The sequence below is a fragment of the Phodopus roborovskii genome, unplaced genomic scaffold, assembly GCF_943737965.1.
Source record: "Phodopus roborovskii unplaced genomic scaffold, PHOROB, whole genome shotgun sequence".
NCBI lineage: Eukaryota > Metazoa > Chordata > Mammalia > Rodentia > Cricetidae > Phodopus > Phodopus roborovskii.
This window is the reverse complement of record NW_026126540.1, coordinates 13824911-13844940: the sequence shown is the minus strand read 5'-3', so window position 1 is coordinate 13844940 and position 20030 is coordinate 13824911. Positions and strand designations below refer to the sequence as shown.

General features: G+C 38.1%; 1 protein-coding gene across 5 annotated transcripts in view; it reads left to right on the top strand.

The window, feature by feature from the left end:
* Rxfp1 (relaxin family peptide receptor 1) overlaps positions 1-20030 on the top strand; it is a 120600-nt gene that overhangs the window by 94503 nt on the left and 6067 nt on the right. For 4 of the 5 annotated variants that reach the window (XM_051199474.1, XM_051199473.1, XM_051199470.1 and 1 more), the window contains 6 exons: positions 965-1036; positions 4618-4689; positions 7244-7315; positions 8438-8509; positions 12316-12545; positions 14239-14649. In XM_051199474.1, coding sequence (XP_051055431.1) covers positions 965-1036; positions 4618-4689; positions 7244-7315; positions 8438-8509; positions 12316-12545; positions 14239-14649 — 929 coding nt within the window. The remainder of the gene's footprint in view (positions 1-964; positions 1037-4617; positions 4690-7243; positions 7316-8437; positions 8510-12315; positions 12546-14238; positions 14650-20030) is intronic. The other variant, XM_051199472.1, reaches the window with a different exon arrangement.

The following is a 20030-nucleotide window of genomic DNA, read 5'->3' as shown; positions in this document are numbered from 1 at the left end:
GGTCCTAGATTTTTTAATTTTTTTAAAGATTTATTTATTTATTCTGTCTGCATGTATGCCTTCAGGCCAGAAGAGGGCACAAGATCTCAGATGGTTGTGAGCCACCATGTGGTTGCTGGGAATTGAACTCAGGACCTCTGGAAGAGAAGTCAGTGCTCCTCTCCAGCTCCATGAGGTCCCAGATTTAACCCTCCCCTTCCTCTCTCTCTCTCTCTCTCTCTCTCTCTCTCTCTCTCTCTCTCTCTCTCTGTGTGTGTGTGTGTGTGTGTGTGTGTGTGTCTGTGTGTGTGTGTGTGTGTGTGTGTCTCTCTCTCTCTGTGTCTCTCTCTCTCTTTCTCTGTCTGTCAAAAGCCAAGTGCTGAAGTCTGACTCATATTTCCAAACTAAAGAGACATTGAACTGGTCCATTCAGACCATTCTCTCTTAAGCAGTTCCATCCTAACTCCATGCACTAGCAAATAAGAGCTCTGTGGTGCATGAAGCCTTTTGTTAGATGGACGCACTTTGCAGACTGCAGTGATAAGTCTAAAACAGTTCCTGTGAGCATAGCTGCAAGATGCTCAGTTTTTGTTCCGTAAAGGTGAGGTTTCTCTACTCCTTTCAAAGCTCTTCTTCATTTCTAATTACAAGTCTAAATTAAATTTTCGTGTTGTCCCCGTTAAAAGATTTGAGAAATTTAAGAATAAAATTTAACTAGAGCTGGGTGTGGTGGCACACACCAACAATTGCAACACTCAAGAGACTGATGCAGAAAGATCAAGAGTTTGAGACCAGCCAGGGCTGCATAGTGGAGCCTGTGTTTTTGAAATAAATAAATTGGATAATAACATACTATTCGAAATATCCTGATATGAAAATGCACTATATTCATTATCTCTGTGATTTCATTGTAGGAGTTACATTTAGGAATCCATGTGATAATTATGTTGACATGTTAACATGTACTTTCCTTTTTTACTTTCAGGGTAATGAGAAAAAACAAAATTAATCACATAAATGAATGTGCGTTTGCACACCTCCAGAAACTATATGAATTGTAAGTTTGATTAACATGTATTTAGAATGCTTAACCAAATATGTATTTAGAATGCTTAACTAAATATGTATTTAGAATGTTCTGTTCCAGTTTTACTTTGTATTACTTATACATCTGGTATCTATGTATTTAAGAAATATTAATTTCCTCTCTCCAAACATGAGTCATAAAACAATTCAGATAGATTACAAAAGTAAATATAAAATAAATATTTGAGGTAAGCTAGATAAAGGAAACAGCTTTAGACAAAAAATAAAACCAGAGTAAAACTAATAAGTAAAATAGAACCCACACTGTTCTTTTTGCTCCAAGGAGGCAGAATATCTGTCATTAAGTTTCCCAGAGGGTTCAAATTGAGGAGCCACAAGATTCAAGACATAATTCTTCTGAATCTGAAATTGAAAGGTTATCCTGGACCCACAAGGAAGTAAATTCCTGCTGAGGATAAGATTCCTATCCTCAGCAATGGAAGAGAGAGAAGCATTCAAATTATTCTAATGTCCCCTTTAAATACCAGTAGCATAATTACAAATTCATCAAAGAAGTTATATGATGAACCCAAAACCTTATGACGATTGGTGGTCATAATAAAATAATAAGAAGCATCATTGTCTATTTTAGTATACATTACCTGTAACAGATGAGGTTACATGTTTTGACAATTATCTTGGCCAAGCACTGAATTACTGAGTCTTTTACACAAAAATTAAAGTATATAGGGGCCTATGGCAACTCTTAGGAATACATATTGCTGTTCCAGAGGACTGGAGTTCAGTTTCCAGCATCCACATTAGACAGCTCACAACCACCTGTAACTCCTCTTCTGGCTCTGAAGTCTGAAAGCACATATCTGTGTGTGTGCACATACACACAGGGAGGGGAAGGGAGAGAGAGAGAAAATGAGAATAAAATATATTTTTAAAAGCCTAAAGAATTAACAAATTGGGCAGTGGTGGTGCACACCTTTAATCCCAGCACTTGGGAGGCAGAGGCAGGCAGATCTCTGAGTTCAGAGCCAGCCTGCTCTACAGAGCAAGTTCTAGGACAGCCAGGGCTACACAGAGAAACCCTACCTTAAGAAATGAAAAAGCAACAAAAAATAAGGAATTGAAGTAGAATGATAGGAACAGATTGTTGGACAGCTTACTGTACATAGGCAGGTAAAGAGGATGTAGTGAATAGAAAGCTTATCAGGAAATAGTCCTGTAACATGTGGGCCCACTGAAAATCCCAAAACTTCTGTAATGAATAGCTTGAAACATTTTGGTATGCACTACTAATCATTCATGAAATGTACATCTAACTCTCAATAGATCATTAGACTTGGACCCTGTGGTAAGAATAACATGACAATAAAATTTTATCATTAGTGCATAGAAAATTATTCTCAATAACAAGGAGAAATGTGGCAAGATGATCAAAGACATTATCTAGCCATTAAGACAAAAGTTAGTGATCCACATTATTCTGATTTTATTGAACTTGAAGTCATCACCTAAACATCCCCCAAGTCATAATCATCACAGTGGTCTCCAGCACAGACTTCACTCATAACCAGTAGTGACTACTGAATACCCACAGCCTCAGTACAGAACCAGAGTCTGCCTAGGCTCACAGACAATGAGGAGAGTGCCCAAGGTGGATAATTAGCCCTGCCTAAAGCCTGCCTAATTCCACACGTGCCTGAAAACTCAGATCTACAAGGACAAAAACACCCTGTCCTCTAGGGGGTGATGATCCTCAGATGGATCTAGATTGGAACTCTAACTTTGAAAGAAGGTCTGAATACTCTGTGCTGGGCACACCTTGGCAGCCTACCCTTCTCATAGAAACCCTTATGTAGTTCCTGGTACAGAAAATCTAAGATCAAGAGGGCAGAAGGAAGAGACTACAATGGTCAAGAGGAAGCCCCTCCACCACCATCCAGAGCATCACACTGGCACTCTGGCACATGTGTAGGCTGTGGGAAAGTGTCTGAGGAGACAACAGCAGAAAGTGAAGTTAGAAATGCATGTCATTATTTCAAGGCATTTTATATTATGCTAAGCAGTTCTGAATTTGTCATCTAGACCACTGTAAACCACGGAAGGGATTTCTGAAGGATGAAATTTACGGCTTCCTTTGCCAAATTAGAACAATGCATCTTCATGGGTGATTCACCCATGACTATGTAAATCACAAAGACAGTCATGAAATTCAGTATATACATGTAAAGTTTGAAAAAAAACAGCAACAATTGTGATAGTATTTGGCAGACTGGATCAGCTGTTTCTTTTTAGTGTCAAAAAGTCAATGAAGCTAGGCATGGTGGGGCATACTATATAATCCCTGAACTTTGGAGGTAGAGGATCATGATCTCAAGGCCAACCTTGACTGTATCATAATACTCTGTCTCAAAAAGAGAGAGAGAAGTACGAGGAGGAGGAGAAAAGCCTTGATCATCCTATCAAAGCTTGAGAGATGGCTCATTGGTTAGGATCATGCACTGCTCTTGCTAAGAACTCTAGTTCGGTTCCCAACACACTGTCAGTGGTGTACTAGGACCTGTAACTCCATCTCTGAGGGGATCTGACATTCTGGGCTCCTCAAGCTCTTCTGCTCTTGTGCCCTTGACCACACACAGACACATATACATAATTTTAAAAATAATAAAAATAAAAAGTTGACTAGCCAACGGGCATAGGTGGCAACACATCTCTTCTCCTGCCTGTCACCTTGGAGGTGGGTGGAAGAAGTTGCATTTTCTGTTTTAATTCACAATTACCCAACTCAAGCTCACTGAAATGTTCTCTTGTTTAAAAGAGGTTGAATCCTTTCTCATGAAATCTGCTACAGGCAAAACTTCACAACCTCTGCTGCCTAAAGAAACCCCTTACAGCTCTAAGGTAACATCATGTTAGGCATCCCCTCTGCACATGTGTGTCCTGCCCAGGAGAGTATGACCCTGTTCGTCTCTCTGAAAGGAACTTGAACCTCAGATTACATGCTTAGAGGTAATCATTACAAACTTGGGCAAAAGAAAAATCAAGAACTTTGACTCATGTTCTCACTCTAACAAAAAAGGAAAGAGGGAAGAGAAAGGATGAAGGGACATCATGCAGACCTGAAATGGAAATTAATATGTCAAAGCCAGATTAAATACCATCAATGATTTATCTCCAAGGAAACATGAAATGGAACTTTTAAAAATTGAGGGAGTAGGAGCTTTGGTCGCCCATGCTGGCTTTGAACACACTGTATAACAGAGGCTGTCTGTGAACTTCTGATCCCCCTGCCTCTACTTCCTAAATGTTGGGATTATAGGTGTGTACTACCATGCCTGGATCAGGATAAAGTATTACGTGTCCCTATGTCATTCCTCCTTTAAAGACTCTTGACTTCCTGGGCCTGGAGTGGTAGGATACATGCTGAGCAGGAACAAGGCTGTGACTTCAATCCCCACACCAAGGAGATACTTTCTTCTTGGTATTGAGCACAACTCGCTAATGGAACTAAAGTTGTAAACGATTTTCTAATGAATTTTCTACCAATGAATGAAGTCTTTAGAAAACAATATGATATGCTTGCAATTTTTTCCCTAGGGATTTGGGAATTAATAGGATTGAAATTCTTCCACGGAACATATTTAAGGACCTGAAGGAGCTGTCACAATTGTAAGACATTAACTTATCACTTCCTTTCTTTACCTTATTTTTTAATTGTGGTAAAATACACATAGCATTGATTCATTCATCTCAATCATTGAATCACATCAAGATCTTCCATACTGTTGGTCAACTCTCACCAATATCCACTTCCATACATATACAAAGCTGAAACACTGTAACCATCCAGCTCTAACTCCATATTCATCCTTCCCCAGCCCTGGCAACCACGATTGTACTCTATCTCTACATGTCATAGTTGCCTTTTTGTGACTGGCTTACTTTTCTTACCATATCAACATTGTGCATCAATGTTACAGTATGTGTCAGAATTCCCTTTGCCTTTAAGGCTGAATAATAAACCTCATACACTATGTACCATCGTCTGCCAATGTGTGGTACTTAGGTTGCTTTCACCTTTTGGCTAGTTTGAATAATGCTATTATGAACACAAGTATGCAAGTTTATGTCTGGATGTCTACATTCAGTCATTTGGGTTCTGTTGTTCTTCTCAACACTCAGCATAAATCAACTCACATCATAAATCATAACTGTTAGGTTTAAAGTTCACTTAATACATCTACCTTATCAACTATTGTAACTTAGGAACCAGTGCACTAGTTAGTAGTAGTTTTATACTCTTGTGTTTCCATGGCTGGCTTCGACCTGCAGCACACACTATATAACGCATACTGCTAGCCCAAGGAAAGATCAAAGAGGATCTTTGTCTTTGTCCATTTCTCCCTTCCTTCCTTCCTTCCTTCCTTCCTTCCTTCCTTCCTTCCTTGCTGTATTAAAATTCAAGTATGCGAGCACTCTACCACTAAACTGTATCACCTCCCTTAACACTTCTACTAAAGGTATATTGCTTTTACATCATTGTAAAGTGAAAAATAATAAGCTAGAGGTCATCTATATACTCCCAGATAGTTGGTGATTGGGTCATGTAGTAATCCTACTTTCATTCTATTTAATTCTATTTCCTACCAGAGTTGTGTCATCTTACATCTCTACTATCCGTACACAGGGTTCTAATTTCTACAATCCCAAGTTTTCATTTTTGTGGCTCATAACCATCTTAACTGAGAATCCTTGAGGGTCTGATTTTCATTGCTGTGATACGAGTGATGTTGAGGAATCTTCCCCGTGTGTTTGTTCACCTGTCTGTCTTTTGGGTTAGGGAGCGGGGGGTGGGGGAGGACTACTCGGGTGCTTCATTCATTCCTACATGAGTTTTTTGCACTTGCTGTTTTAGTGCTTCCTACATCCTGGGTATCAGCCCTACAGACATAGGACTTGTATTTTCCCCCTATTGTGGGTGGCATTTCCCCTGTCGTTCTTCCTTAATTTTAATACACTGCCATTTTTATCTTTTACTTTATGGTCTATATTTTTTAGTTTCATGTACAGATACTGCAGAATCTGTGCAATGCAATTTTTCCTGTATTTTATTCTAGTTTGTTAGCTTTATATTTTAAGCATGTGATTTGAGTACATGGTTTAGAAGGGTCTAATTCTATTTATTTGCATGAGAATATCCAATTTTCCCAACACTATTTGTTGAAAAGATTGTCCTTTCCTTGAGGAATGTCTTTGGCACCTGTGTCAAAAATTATCTGAGTAGGGTTGTTCCTGGGCTCCCGTTTGTCCACATAGCTGTAGATTACTGTGCAAAACCTAACTTTCTTGTTCTTCTTTCAAGGTTGCTTTTGCTATTTGGGTTCCTTTGATGTCTTATATGAATTCATAAACTTTAACATGGACTTCCAGTGCCATGAACAACATTATCTTCCCCCTCATTGGTGTTGAGCTAGTCCATTTTCTGCTACTTTGACAGAATACCGCAGTCTGGCTGATTTATAAACAATAGAATTTTGTGTGGCTCACTATTCTTGAGGTTCAGAAGTTCAAAAGTCAAGGCCAAATCTAGTGAAGTGTAATCTCGTCCTCAGCTATACCTTGTCTCTAATTCTGGTTAATTCTAATTCTGAGTGTGCTTTACACATCTGCTGGCCACTTGTGTGTCTTCTTTTGGGAAATATCTGCTCCGATTCTTTGTCTATTTCTTAATCAGATTATTTGTCTTTTTACCATTTTGTTGAATTCCTTATATCATTTAGATATTAAGCCCCCTGATATATGCTTTGCATAGGTAGGGATCTGGCTCGGTGGTAGAGTGTGTGCTTACAGTCCCTAGAACAAAACAAGGGAGTGAAGGAAAGGACAGATGGCTTTACAGATCAATTCTTCATACTATAGACTTCTTTTAGGGTGTGAAGAAGATTTTTAGTTTAATGTGGACCTCTTTGTCTCTTGTTGCTTTTATTGTCTGCATTTTGGAAGTCATATCCAGGCTTTTGCTGTCTGAGTTTTAAAAGTCACTGCCAGGCCACTGTCATTGGTGTCTTCCTCTGTGTTCTTATATTTAAATCTTCAAAATACTTGGAGCTGTGCTATAATTTTTTTTGGTAAATATTTCAAATTCATTCAAAACCAACAAATAAATTTTCTTGGCCCAAGAAATTGTTAGGAATAACTCAATGCTGCCTTTTTTTTAAAACAGAAATATATCCTATAATCCAATCCAGAAAATTGAAGTAAATCAATTTGATTATCTTGTGAAACTGAAGTCTCTGTAAGTATATTCATATACAGTTTTGCTTCAATACTAATATCATGCATGTTTTCATGTCTTTTACTTTAGTTTTATTTCCAGCTCCACAAAAATATATGAGTTCTCGATGAGCTATAGACAGATAGTTATTACTTCTACCTCAAGCATTAATAAGCTAAAACTTAAATGATAATGAATCTCTACATATCTCTCTGTCACCAGGATCTTATATTGAATTGTGCAATTACACTCTCTGAACGTATGGGGCACAGTCATTACTCTATTAATTCTGAATACTTAAGATTTTCTATAGGCATATGTCCTAGTTTGCTTCTTCATTTCTGTAATTAAATGCTGACCAAAACAACTTGGGGAGAAATGGGTTTATTTGGCCTATAGGTTACAGTTCATCATTGGGGAAAGCCAAGGAAGGAACTTGGGGCTTAAAGCAGAAACCATGGAGGAGTGCTGCATGAAGAAATGTCACTTACTGGCTTGCTCCCCCAGCTCTCTCTGCAGGCTTTCTTACACAGCCAAGGGCCACATTCCCATATCAATCATTAATCAAGAAAACATGATATGCTCACAGATATGCCCACTGGCCAAAATGATTAAGGCAATTTCCTGAAGAGGTTCCCTCTTCCTAACTGTGTAAAGTTGAAAGCCAAGATTAGTATCCTTACCCTAAAATGGAATTTTCCAGACTATGTAAATCATGCCTCCCACAACACAAAAGTGACAAAACTTCTATTAGTGTCTAGGAATTGTCTTTAAAATATAAGCCACAATTTATCGTATTTAACTATTCTACTGTAAAATAGCACTTTATTAGAAAAAGATAAGACTTAAAAAGATATTAGAAAAATTTAAAGATGGGCAGAATATAATGTGTATACACTTATTCAACAAATATTTGTTGACCAGTTAGCATACATTGGGCATTATATCATGAACTGTGAAAATTTAAAAGCAGGATATACATGTCTATAAACTGAGGAAGCGTTTAAGTAGCCTGAGTCTGAGCATTTCACTTAGAATAATATGAACTTAAAGCATTTTACTACATTGTCCTTCACAAAAAAATAATTATTTTATTATGCTGTAGATAACATGTTCTTTTGACTATTACTTGGTATTTTTTAGCAGTCTAGAAGGAATTGAGATTACAAATATCCAACAAAGGATGTTTAGGCCTCTCACGAATCTCACTCACATGTAAGTAGGTGTTTTCTTGTTGTTCACTTTGATTTCAATGTTTATATCCCCACATGTATTATGATAACATACCCATACTAAATGTAAATGAAATATCAATAATTGCTGCTACTTTGCCTCTGCATGCTTAGTATTTGTGTCCCTCTTCCAAACTGTATATTGCAATGTTAACCCCAGAGTGATGCTATTATTAAAAGTTGAAGCCTTGAAAAAGTGATTGGTTCCCAAAATCAGAATCTTCATGAACAATGCTAGTGTCTTTTTAAAACAAGATTGAAAACTAGGGGTGGTGGTGCACGCCTTGGGTCCCAACACATGGGAGGCAGAGGCAGATGGATCTCTGAGTGTGGCACCAGCCTGATCTATATGGAGAATCCTAACCTAGTCAGGAATTCATAGGGAAACCCTGTCTCAAAACTAAAATGAATTGAAGGAAGAATGAGCTAGTTCTGGGTTTGATGGGTTCCCAGCAAGTGGCAGGAGGGAGAGAGGGAGGTCTGCTGGGGAGTGTACCTGCTTTGAAGGCATAAGTGCACCAGCACCCATGGAAACCTAGAACCATGTGAGCCTGTGACCAAAGTACTCGATGTGGTCAGAGACGAGATTACTGGGGCTTGCTAAGTGACCAGCCTAGCTATGGTTTCAGTGAGAGGTTTTGTAATAAGGAAAGTAAAAGAGGGAAACTTCCTAACTTCTCCTTAGATCTCTGCCATGAATGAACACACAAAGAGAGGAAAAAAAATAATGAAATTGAAAATATCAAACTTAGGAAAGGAAAAAGAGGAAGGGAGAGAGGAAGGGAGGGAGGAAGAAAGGAGGGGAAGGAGAGAGGGACGAAGGGAGGGAAGGAGGGAGGGAGGGAGGGAGGGAGGGAGGGAGGGAGGGAGGGAGGGAGGGAGGGAGGGAGGGAGGGAGGCAGCAGGAAGAGTGTACCATCCACCTTGAGAAGACACAATAAGAATGTATCAGGAAGCAGCACTTTACTTCACGGGACACCTAATCTGCTGGCTCTTTGACCTTGAACTCACCAGCATGGAGAACTGAGAAGTAAATGTTCATTGTTCAAGTTTCCAGTCTATGGGGTTTTTCAGCAGGCTAAATGGTCTCTAACATCAGTAGTCAATAATTAACTCTAAAAGCTTGACATTAGGTAGTTTTCCACACTCTGATAAAATTTTATGGACAATTTTTCAAATACCAAGAAACACAAATAAGAGAGAGTCTACTCAGCCTTGCAAGACACTCTCATCTCTGATACCAGTCACAGATACTGATTTTACCCAACAAGCTAGTAACACATACTTTTTATATAAGTGCCACCAGGTGAAGAAATAAGAATGTATATAAGTAATATAAAACAATTACAAATAAGGCTGGGGAGATGGTTCAGCAGGTAAAAGTGCCTGAGTTCAGATCCTTGGGACCCAATTAAAAGAAAAAGTAGCATGTGGTCTATGATCTCAGCATGGCTCGAGTGAACTGGGAGACAGAAGACAGGAGAATCCACCTTGAAGCTTGGCAGCCAGATAACCTGGAATATAAAATGTAGCAACAAACCAGAGAGATTCTGCCTCAAAAACTGGGTGAGAAGTCAGGCCTAACACCTGAAGCCATTCTCTCACCTACACACATCATGACACATATGATTCTTCACTCAGTCAGGTATATACATACATCTCACACAACACACACACACATATAGATATTCACTTGTAACAATTATTTATTTCTACTTTTTAAGTATTATATATGATATATTTATATGTGATATATTCATATAAATATATAATATATAAACACATATTTTTAAAATTAGAAATAAATTGTTACTACAAATTGAAGGTGGGAGAGCTGGTCCCCGGTGAAAACTGTCCCTAATGTCAGAGTATGACTGGAGCACATTCATGGAAGAAATTGTAACCTTTGAAAATTCTGTGCAGTGTGTCTTGCTTTGCATCGATTGTAAGCTTCATAAATATTTGAGTGAAGATCATAGCAAGTCCTAGACTGCCCTTCACACTGTGGTAATTTCAATGACTGAGAAGTGCATTGTCAGCCACACTGCAATCTTCCTTGCACTGTGAATCTAACACAGGACATTGTCTCATTCCTATGACTTCTCAGAGACAAGGTTTTTATAGGCTTCTTGGATTGCTCACAGCATAACAGTCTGACCAAGAAAAACTGAGTAGCTCACAAAATCTAGAAATAACTAAAAGCAGAACCTGAATTGGGTAGGGATCATGGGAACAAGAGTTGAACAGTGATCTTAGCCAAACCCTGCTGAAATAAGCCATTCACACTCTATCAACAAGGCTCAGGGTTCCTCGTAGGACGTTTGCCTACCCTGGGCAAGGGGACAGCCTCCACTATACATCCACCATAGGTGCTGTGGCTAGAGAATGGCTTCCCTCAGAAGAAACCAAGACACTTTTGCTAAAAGATGAGTCTGTGCTAAGCAGCCAAACTAGCAAACAAGTATCTGCTTATGTTATGTTAATGAAAACAATTCACCCCAGACCTTAAAACAAGAAACATCAAGTCCTTCCTTATATTCTGTCCCACCCCATCATAGCTCACAGAGAAATGCAAACAACCAGATGGACAAACCAGCAGCTGACCTTGCCTTTGTCAAGACATAAAATGACCATCTGCCCTGCATCATTTACACTGTAACTGTACACTGTAACTTTTTACACTGTGGAGATAATTTCTTTTTTTTCCCCCACCACTCTTTACCTGTGAGGCAGACTGACACAGTCTGAATTCTAACCTCTACTATTACTAGAAATTTTTCTCAGTTAGTTTTCCTCCAATGAAGATTTGACTATTATAGTAATACTAACCTAATCTCATGGAGTTCATTACAGAATTAGTGGTACTTGTGTTGCTGCTTACACAACAACTATTCTTGTATATCTGGGTTATGTCTTTACCAACGTGGGTATCTACAGATGAATGACTTCACTCAACATTTTTTTTAAGATTTATTTATTTACTATGAATACAGTGTTCTGCCTGCATGTATCTATGCAGGCCAGAAGAGGGCACCAGATCTCATTACAGATGGTTATGAGCCACCATGTGGTTGCTGGGAATTGAACTCAGTACCTCTGAAAGGGTAGCCAGTGCTCTTAACTTGTGAGTCATCTCTCCAACCCTTTAGTCAACATGTAATTCTTCATTGTGTTTCAGAATACAGTGAGTAATAGATATGCTTAGCAGTTATTAATAATAACTTGATATAACATTGTGTTACAACTTCTGTAACAAAAAAGCTGTGAAAGCAAGGAGAAAGCATTTAATTTTTCCTCTAAGAGCCAAGCGTTAAGATCAGCTGTGGCAACACTATGGTTACAAGAGCTTCATAACTGTGTGTTTATATGGACTGAATTCTGGAAACAACCACTGGAAGCCCCTTTGGATAAATTCTTTCTCATATTCACAAGCTAACCAATTGTACATATGCTAAGGCACATCTAATGTGTATTCATTACACATGCTTTAAGTTCTTATCTGCACATTCTTCGTTTGCTTATTTATTTATTGGTTTTTAACTATAGACCAGGCTGGCATCGAACTCACAAAGATCTGCCTGCCTCTTTTTAATTCTTAAAATTTTGTTTGCTTATTTATTTATTGGTACATTCTTCTACTGTAAGTGAATAAGAATTAAATTTTGGTAAGGAATGTTTTCTGTTCCACTGAATCTTATATGACCACATTTTATATTGAGAACAAATAGCAATGATGTTTAACTTAGTGTTAAGCATATGCTCTAATTTTATCTTCTATTTGTACATCAGATATTTTAAGAAGTTTCAGTACTGTGGATATGCACCACATGTGCGAAGCTGTAAGCCCAACACGGATGGGATCTCATCTTTTGAGAACCTCTTGGCAAACATCATCCAGAGAGTTTTTGTCTGGGTTGTGTCTGCAGTCACCTGCTTTGGAAACATTTTTGTCATCTGTATGCGGCCATACATCAGGTCTGAGAACAAGCTACATGCCTTGTCCATCATTTCTCTCTGCTGTGAGTATTTCCTGGTTAAAGAGGAAACAGGTTTGAAATGGGCAAAAATCATTGCTATGACAAAATAAATTCTGTGGGGCTGAAAATATGGTTCAGTCGTTAAGAGCACATACTGCTCTTCCAGAAGGTCCAAGTTGGGTTCCCAGCACCCATGGGTGATGGCTCACAATAGCTTGTAACTTCAGCTCTGGGGACTTCAACACCTCTGGCCTCCAAATACGTAAATAGGGAAATGTTTCCAGGTAGTCTTTTTTTTTTTTTTAAGTTTTCAAAATATGATTGTAAAGTATTTTGTTAAATGGCCATGTTAACTATTCCAGACACTGCTCAAAGCCTGTGTCTAATTTGTTTTCACTGAAGCTATGATGTGTGAGAAACAGAACCCAACAAAATGTTTACAACTTTGTATGGTTAACTAAAAAATATCAATCAGGTTCAGCAAGAAGATAACTGCATTGTTTAAAAATCAGGGTCAATGCTTACAAAGGAAAAATTAGTTTTCTCCAATGGAACCTCACTGAGTATATTAAACACACACACACACTACTTAAAAAGTAGAAATAAATCATTGTTAAATGTGTGTGTGTGTGTGTGTGTGTGTGTGTGTGTGTGTGTGTGTGTGTGTGATGCTCTTAACTTGCTGAGCTGGGAGAACTTCAGTGGAAGAGCTAAACCAAATAATTTCCCTCCCATCTAAGTCCATAACCGAATGTACTGCATAACCCATTTCATTGATTCGTTTTATACTGCCAAGTGATGGGGCTAGATGAGACCAAAACAGAGAGGATCTCTATCTAATCTTATAGACTGACACTGTAAGGAAGACAGAGAGATGATTTTATAATTAACTATAGTCTTCTCTTTTTATTTATTTATTTATTTATTTATTTATTATTAAAGCCTTCGTTACATTTATTTAATGGATAATACAATAACCATCTCAGAAGTCTTTTTCTTCAGCAGATGTTTGAGCCCCTTGCTTAAACATGGATCTTTACTCAGTCAATAATATGATTTTCTTACTGTAGTGCATTCTTAAGTTCTTCCTCCTTACAAAAATGAACCCAACCCACACCTCTGTGAAAGCCAGTCTCTCTGTTAAAAGGTATATTACACTTTTTTACATGGCCAAACTGAGCAAAATGTTCTCTCAGCTCATTCGTCGACGCGGTCCAAGGAATTTTCCTGATAAAAGCAGCATGCTGACCAGCACGCACATGCAGCACCAACCACTGCTCGACCCAGGGCGGAGACTGCCATCTTAAAAACTCTAGTCTTCTCTTTTTAATATCTTTTATTTTAATTTAATTTTTAACTATGTCTATGTATGTTAGTGCATATGTGTGAGTTTCCAAGGAGGCCAGAGGCATCTGATCCTCTAGAGTTGGAGTTACAGGCAGTCGGCTGCAAATCAACTGACATACTGAAGGGAGTGCCCACTCCTAACTGCTTAGCTGTCTCTGCAGCAGGGAAAAGTCTTCTGTAACAGTGGTTACAGAAGGGATTAGTGGGTCTTCATCCAAGTTAGGGATTTGCTTGGTCTTGGGGGTTGAAGCCAGAGATTCTTCATTGATATTAAGCAAGCACTCTGCTGCCAAGCTATATAGCCAACCCATGAATTCTTCAGAATGTTTTGTGTAAAGATAAGCATACTTTGTGTTTCTCTGAACCTGCAAACTTCGGATTCTTGTAGGCGCTGATTGCCTAATGGGAGTATATTTATTTGTGATCGGAGCCTTTGACCTCAAGTTTCGGGGAGAGTACAACAAATATGCCCAGCCATGGAAGGACAGTCCTCATTGTCAGTTCATGGGGTCTCTGGCCATTCTGTCCACGGAAGTGTCTGTTTTACTGTTAACATTTCTGACCCTGGAAAAATACATCTGCATTGTGTATCCTTTCCGGTGTTTAAGGCCCCGGAAGTGCAGAACGATCACAACTTTGACTTTCATCTGGATTATTGGGTTTATAGTAGCCTTTGCTCCGCTCATCCACAAGGGATTCTTTAAAAACTACTATGGCGCCAACGGAGTGTGCTTTCCTCTCCACTCAGAAGACTCGGGAAGTACTGGAGCCCAGATTTACTCAGTGGTGATTTTTCTAGGTAAGAACAACCTTTGTGTTTTCCAACTCTTGCTAGAGGATTTCACAGTAGAAAACTCATTTATGCCTTCTATATTTACGAACTTTTGTCCTTCTAATCTGCGACTGTAGGGGTGAACACAATCAGAATACCCAAGGAGAATTTCTTCCCTCAAATAACACTTTTATCATTTAAATTCCAATTTGTTGCATTCAATAAAGGGCATTAAACAATTATATTTCATATACTCCGATGATATAAACATGATGATATTTGTTTCAGATTCCTATGTACATAGCTTTGGCTTCACCATATATGTGAAACTGTTCTAAACCAAAAAATGAAAATATTCTCAAAGTACATCACAGGGTTTTTAGAATATCATAAAATATCTTCAATATTAGAAAGCAAATGATCTATGTTTGTCGAATGTATTTAATATGTAAATTAAAAACAAACATATCATCCTTTGTTACTTCAACAGTATTTCAGAGTCAAAAGAACTCAGCACTGCTGTGTACCTTAGTAATTCTAGAAGAAAAATAAATTTTAAAAAAGACTACATTAAACGTTAGGCATAATGGTACACATTGGGTTTTTGTGGGTGGCAGTATCTTTTATTTTTTATTGAAAATAGATATTTTATATAATATATTCTGATTCCCTCCCCTCCCTACCCACCCAAACCCAAACCCTTTCTTGCTCTTTCCTTATAAAACATATTAAATATTAATAATGGTAATATTAAATAAATACAAATCAGAATAGGAGAAAAAAGCCAAAGAAAATGCGTAAGAGTCAGGTGGTGTTGACACACACCTTTAATCCCAGCACTCAGGAGGCACAGGCAGTTGAGGGAGTTCCAGGACAGCCAGGGAGAGAGACCCTATCTCAGAAAACATAAAAAGAAAGAAAGAAAATTAAAATGAACAAGAAACACATATAGATGCACCCATATTTGCAAACAGAGAACTCCCATAAAAACACAAATCCAGAAACCATTAGATATATAAGCAAAAGACCTATAAGGCTAAAAACAATTCCAAAAGATACCATTAAGTTCATCATGTATTGGCCATCTATCGTTGGCCATGGAGCTTGTCCTTATGTGTGGTTTGAATACTCAGACTTTGTTGAAAAAAAAAAAACTAAGTTTTTCTTTGTGAGCAGTAATCATTGAAGACAGCTTCTGGGTTAGGGATGGGCCTTCTGTCTATTTCCCCTCTCAGGGCTGGGACCCTGTCTGGCTTAGACCAGTGTAGGGCCTGTGCACACTGTCACAGTTTTCAGGGAGTTCATATTTGTGCCAGCCCTGTTGTGTCTAGAAGGCCTCATTCCCTTAGGCGTTTTTCCATACTCATAATCATTCCACCTCCACTTCCATGGAGTTTCCTGTGCCCCAAGGAAATAAATTTGATGGAGACATCCTATTTAGCACTGAGTATTCACAGGTCTCTTCTCTGCATGCTGTTCAATTGTGGGTCTCTGTATTTGTTCCCTTCTACTGCAAGAAGAGTCTCTAATGATGGCTGAGCAAGACATTGACCTATGAGTACAATAGAATATCATTAGGAGTCATTTTATTGTTACATTTCTTTAACAGAATAGCAGCATTTGGTTTTCCCTTAAGTCCCTGGCCTATCTGGTATCAGGTCCTTGGCTACCCAAGCATGGGCTCCATCTCACAGAGTGGGGCTCTAATCAGACAGTGCTTGGTTAATCTCACAATCTTTGTGCCACTATTGTACCAGAGTATCTTGCAGTCATGTCAACATTATAGATTGTAAGGTTTGTAGCTTGATTAGTGTTTACCTTTCTCCTCTAGTAGTGTGCAGAGTGACTTCTGGTACCAGGAATACTAGTCAATAGGAGGTGAAGGCTCTAGGTAGGCACTAGCATGTTTTCTCTGTGTTCAAGGAGACATGTAAGTGTAGTCTTCAGTGTACCTTCAGTTTGTGGAGAACAACCAATAGCCTTGGCAACAGCCTGGGTTGTTTGGGTTTTCTGTGGGGCTCCTTTGACCAACCCCGTTCTTGGCACTGAAGGTTTCATTTAGTAGTGAAAGATATCTAGTTGGGGCATTCTCTCCCCCATTATTTGGGGATTCCATTTAAATTTCTTTCATAGGTGTATATGTTTTTAAAATCTACTGCAGTAGGTTTGCATATGACCCTACAACTGGCCTTTAGTTTTAGCTGTCCCTCCACGTAATCTCTCCCTTACTCCTTTTCCCTCTTCACCCCCTCCCCATTTGATCCTCCCATTTCAGTTCCCACCCCATACCCATCAATTCATAACTATCTATTCTATTTCCCCTTCATAGGGAGATTCTTTCCTCCCACCCCAGTAGCTTATTTTATAGCTATCCTCTGTGAGTATATGATACTCTGCTCAAGGCCTTAAGCACTAACATTGCATATATGTGAATACAGACCATATTTATCTCTCTACATCTGGGATACCTCACTGAGAATGATTTTTTTCCCTAGTTCTATTCATTTATCTATGAATTTCATGAATTTTTTTTGGGGGGGTTTAGCAGCTCAGTAATATTCTATTATGTAAATGTATTACATTGTCTTTATGTACTCATCAGTTGGTGGACATTTAGACTGTTTCCAATTTCTGACTTTGATGAGTAGAGCTGCAGTGAACATGGTTGAGCAAGTGTCTCTGTAGTGGTAGGGTCCTCTGGGTATGTGCACAAGAATGGTGTAGCTGGATCTTGAGACAGATCTATGCATAAGCATCCTGAGGAACTGCCATACCAATTTCAATTATGTATGTACAAGTTTGCACTCCAGAAGTTGATAACTCTTCCCTTTATCCCGCATCCTTGCCCGCATGAGTTGCCATTTATTTTATTGATCTTGGCAATTCTGACTGTGTAAAATAAAATTTCAAAGGTGTTTTGATGTGTATTTTCCTGATGACTAAGGATGGGGAACATTCCTCTAAATGTTCCTGAGCCATTTGTGTTTTCTCTTTTGAAAACTGTCCTTTTAGATCTTGACCCCACTTTTAATTGGGTTATTTTCTTGATGACCAGTTTTTTTTTTTTTCTTTTTAGTTCTTTATATATTTTAGATATTGGATATGCCACTAGGAAAAATCTATGGCCTGCTGCTTTGCTTGAATGATGGTGTCCTTTGCCATACAGAAGCTTGTCAGTTTCATGAGATCCCATTTATTAATTATTGTTAGAAGTGCATATGCATAAAGTCTTTTCCTGTGATAAAGACTATTTCCCACTTTCTCATCTATCAGATTCAGGGAATTTGGCCTAATGTTGAGGTCTTTGATCCACTTGAACTTGAGCTTTGTGCAGGGTGACAGATATGAATCCATTTGAATTCTTCTGCATACAGTCATCCAGTTTGATCAGCACCATTTGTTGAAGATGTCTTTTTTTCCAGTGTATATTTCTGACTTCTTTATCAAAAAATCAGGTATCCATGGGTATGTGGAATTATTTCTAGATCTTTCATTTAATTCTATTGATCAACATGTCTGTTTTAATGCCAATACAATGCTGCTTTCATTACTATGGCTCTATAGTACAATTTGAGATCACGGATGGTGATGCCTCCAGCAGATCTCTTATTATTCAGAATTGTTTTAGTTGTCTAGGTTTTTCTGTTTCCATATGAAGCTAAAAATAGTCTTCAATTTCTGGGAAGAATTGTGCTGTAATTTTGATGGGGATTGCAGTGAATCTGTAGATTTCTGTAGATTGGATGTCATTTTCACTATATTAATCCTACCAATCAATGAGCATTAGTAATCGTTCCATTATTTGATATCTTCAGTTTCTTTATTCAATATCTTAAAGTTTTTATTATAAAAGTCTTTCACTTACTTCATTAGAGTTACTCCAAGATATTTTATTTTATTTTGAGACTGTTGTGAAGGGTGTTGTTTCACTGACTTCTTCCTCGGTCCATTTGTCATTTGTTGAGAGGGAGGCTGCTGATTTTTGTGAGTTGTTTGTATCCTGCTACATTGCAGAAAGTGTTTATCAGCTATAGAAGATTCCTGATGGAGTCTTTGGTTCATACTATGATATCATCTGCAAATAAAGATATTTTGACTTCTTCCTTTTTTATTGTAATCCTCTGATCTCCTTCAGTTGTTCTAGCTAAGATTTCAAGTTCTGCGTTGAAAGAGTATGGAGTGGACAACCTTGTCTTGTTCCTGACTGCAGTGTAAATGCTTTGAGTTTCTCTCCATCTAAGTTGATGTTGGCTGTATAAATTGCCTTTATTATGCTTTGTTATGTGCCTTCTATCCTTAGCCTCTCCAGGACTTTTATCTTAAAGGGGTGTTGGATTTTGTCAAAGGCCTTTTCTGTATTTAATGAGGTAATCATGTAGCCTCTGTCTTTCAGTCTGTTTATATGGTAGATTATATTAATTTATTTATTTGTGTTGAGCAATTTCTGCATATAAATGATGAAGCCTACATGGTCGTGGTAGATTATCTTTTTGATGTGCTCTTGGATTCAATTTTCAAGTACTTTTTTGAGAATTTTTGCATCTATGTTAAAGGAAAACTGGTCTGTGATTCTCTTTCTTTGTTAGGTCTTTGTGTGGTTTAGGTACCTGGGTAGCTGTGACCTTGTAAGAATTAAGCCATGTCCCTTCAGTTTTGATTTTTGCAGAATAGTTTGAGGAATATTGGTGTTAATTCTTTGTTTAAAGTGTGGTAGAATTCTGTGCTGAATCAATCTGGCCCTGAGGTTGCCTTGGTTGGGAGACTTTAGGTACCATTTCTATTACACTGGGGTTTGTAGGTCTATTTAAATTGTTTATTTGATCTTGATCTAATTTTGGTAGATGATATGTATTGAGAAATTTATCCATTTCTTTTAGATTTCCCATTTAGTGAAGAACAGATTTTTAAAGTATATTGTTACAATTCTCTGGATTTCCTCAGTGTCTGCTATTATACCCCACTTTTAGTTTCTAACTTCATGAATTTGAATCTTTTTTCTACACCTTTTAGTTAGTTTGGCTAAGGGTTTACCAACCTTATAAATTTTATTTATTTAATTTTTGGGTGGGTGTGGTTCATGACAGGTTTTCTCTGTGTAGCCCTGGTTGCCCTAGAACACACTCTGTAGACCAGGCTGCCCTCGAACTCAGAGATCAGGGTGATATGACTGTTTTCTAAAGAAAAAATAAATAAATAAATAAATAAACAAAAAAACCTCTTCATTACATTGATTTTTTGCATTGTTTTTGTTGTTGTTATTTTTATTTTCATTGATTTCAGCCCTGGGTTGGATTATCTTGCCCTCTACTCTTTTTGGGTATGATTTCTTCTTTTTGTTCTGGCTTTCAGGTGTGCCATAAAGTTCATAATATGAGGCCTCTCCAACTTTTTTATGTAGACACTTAGTG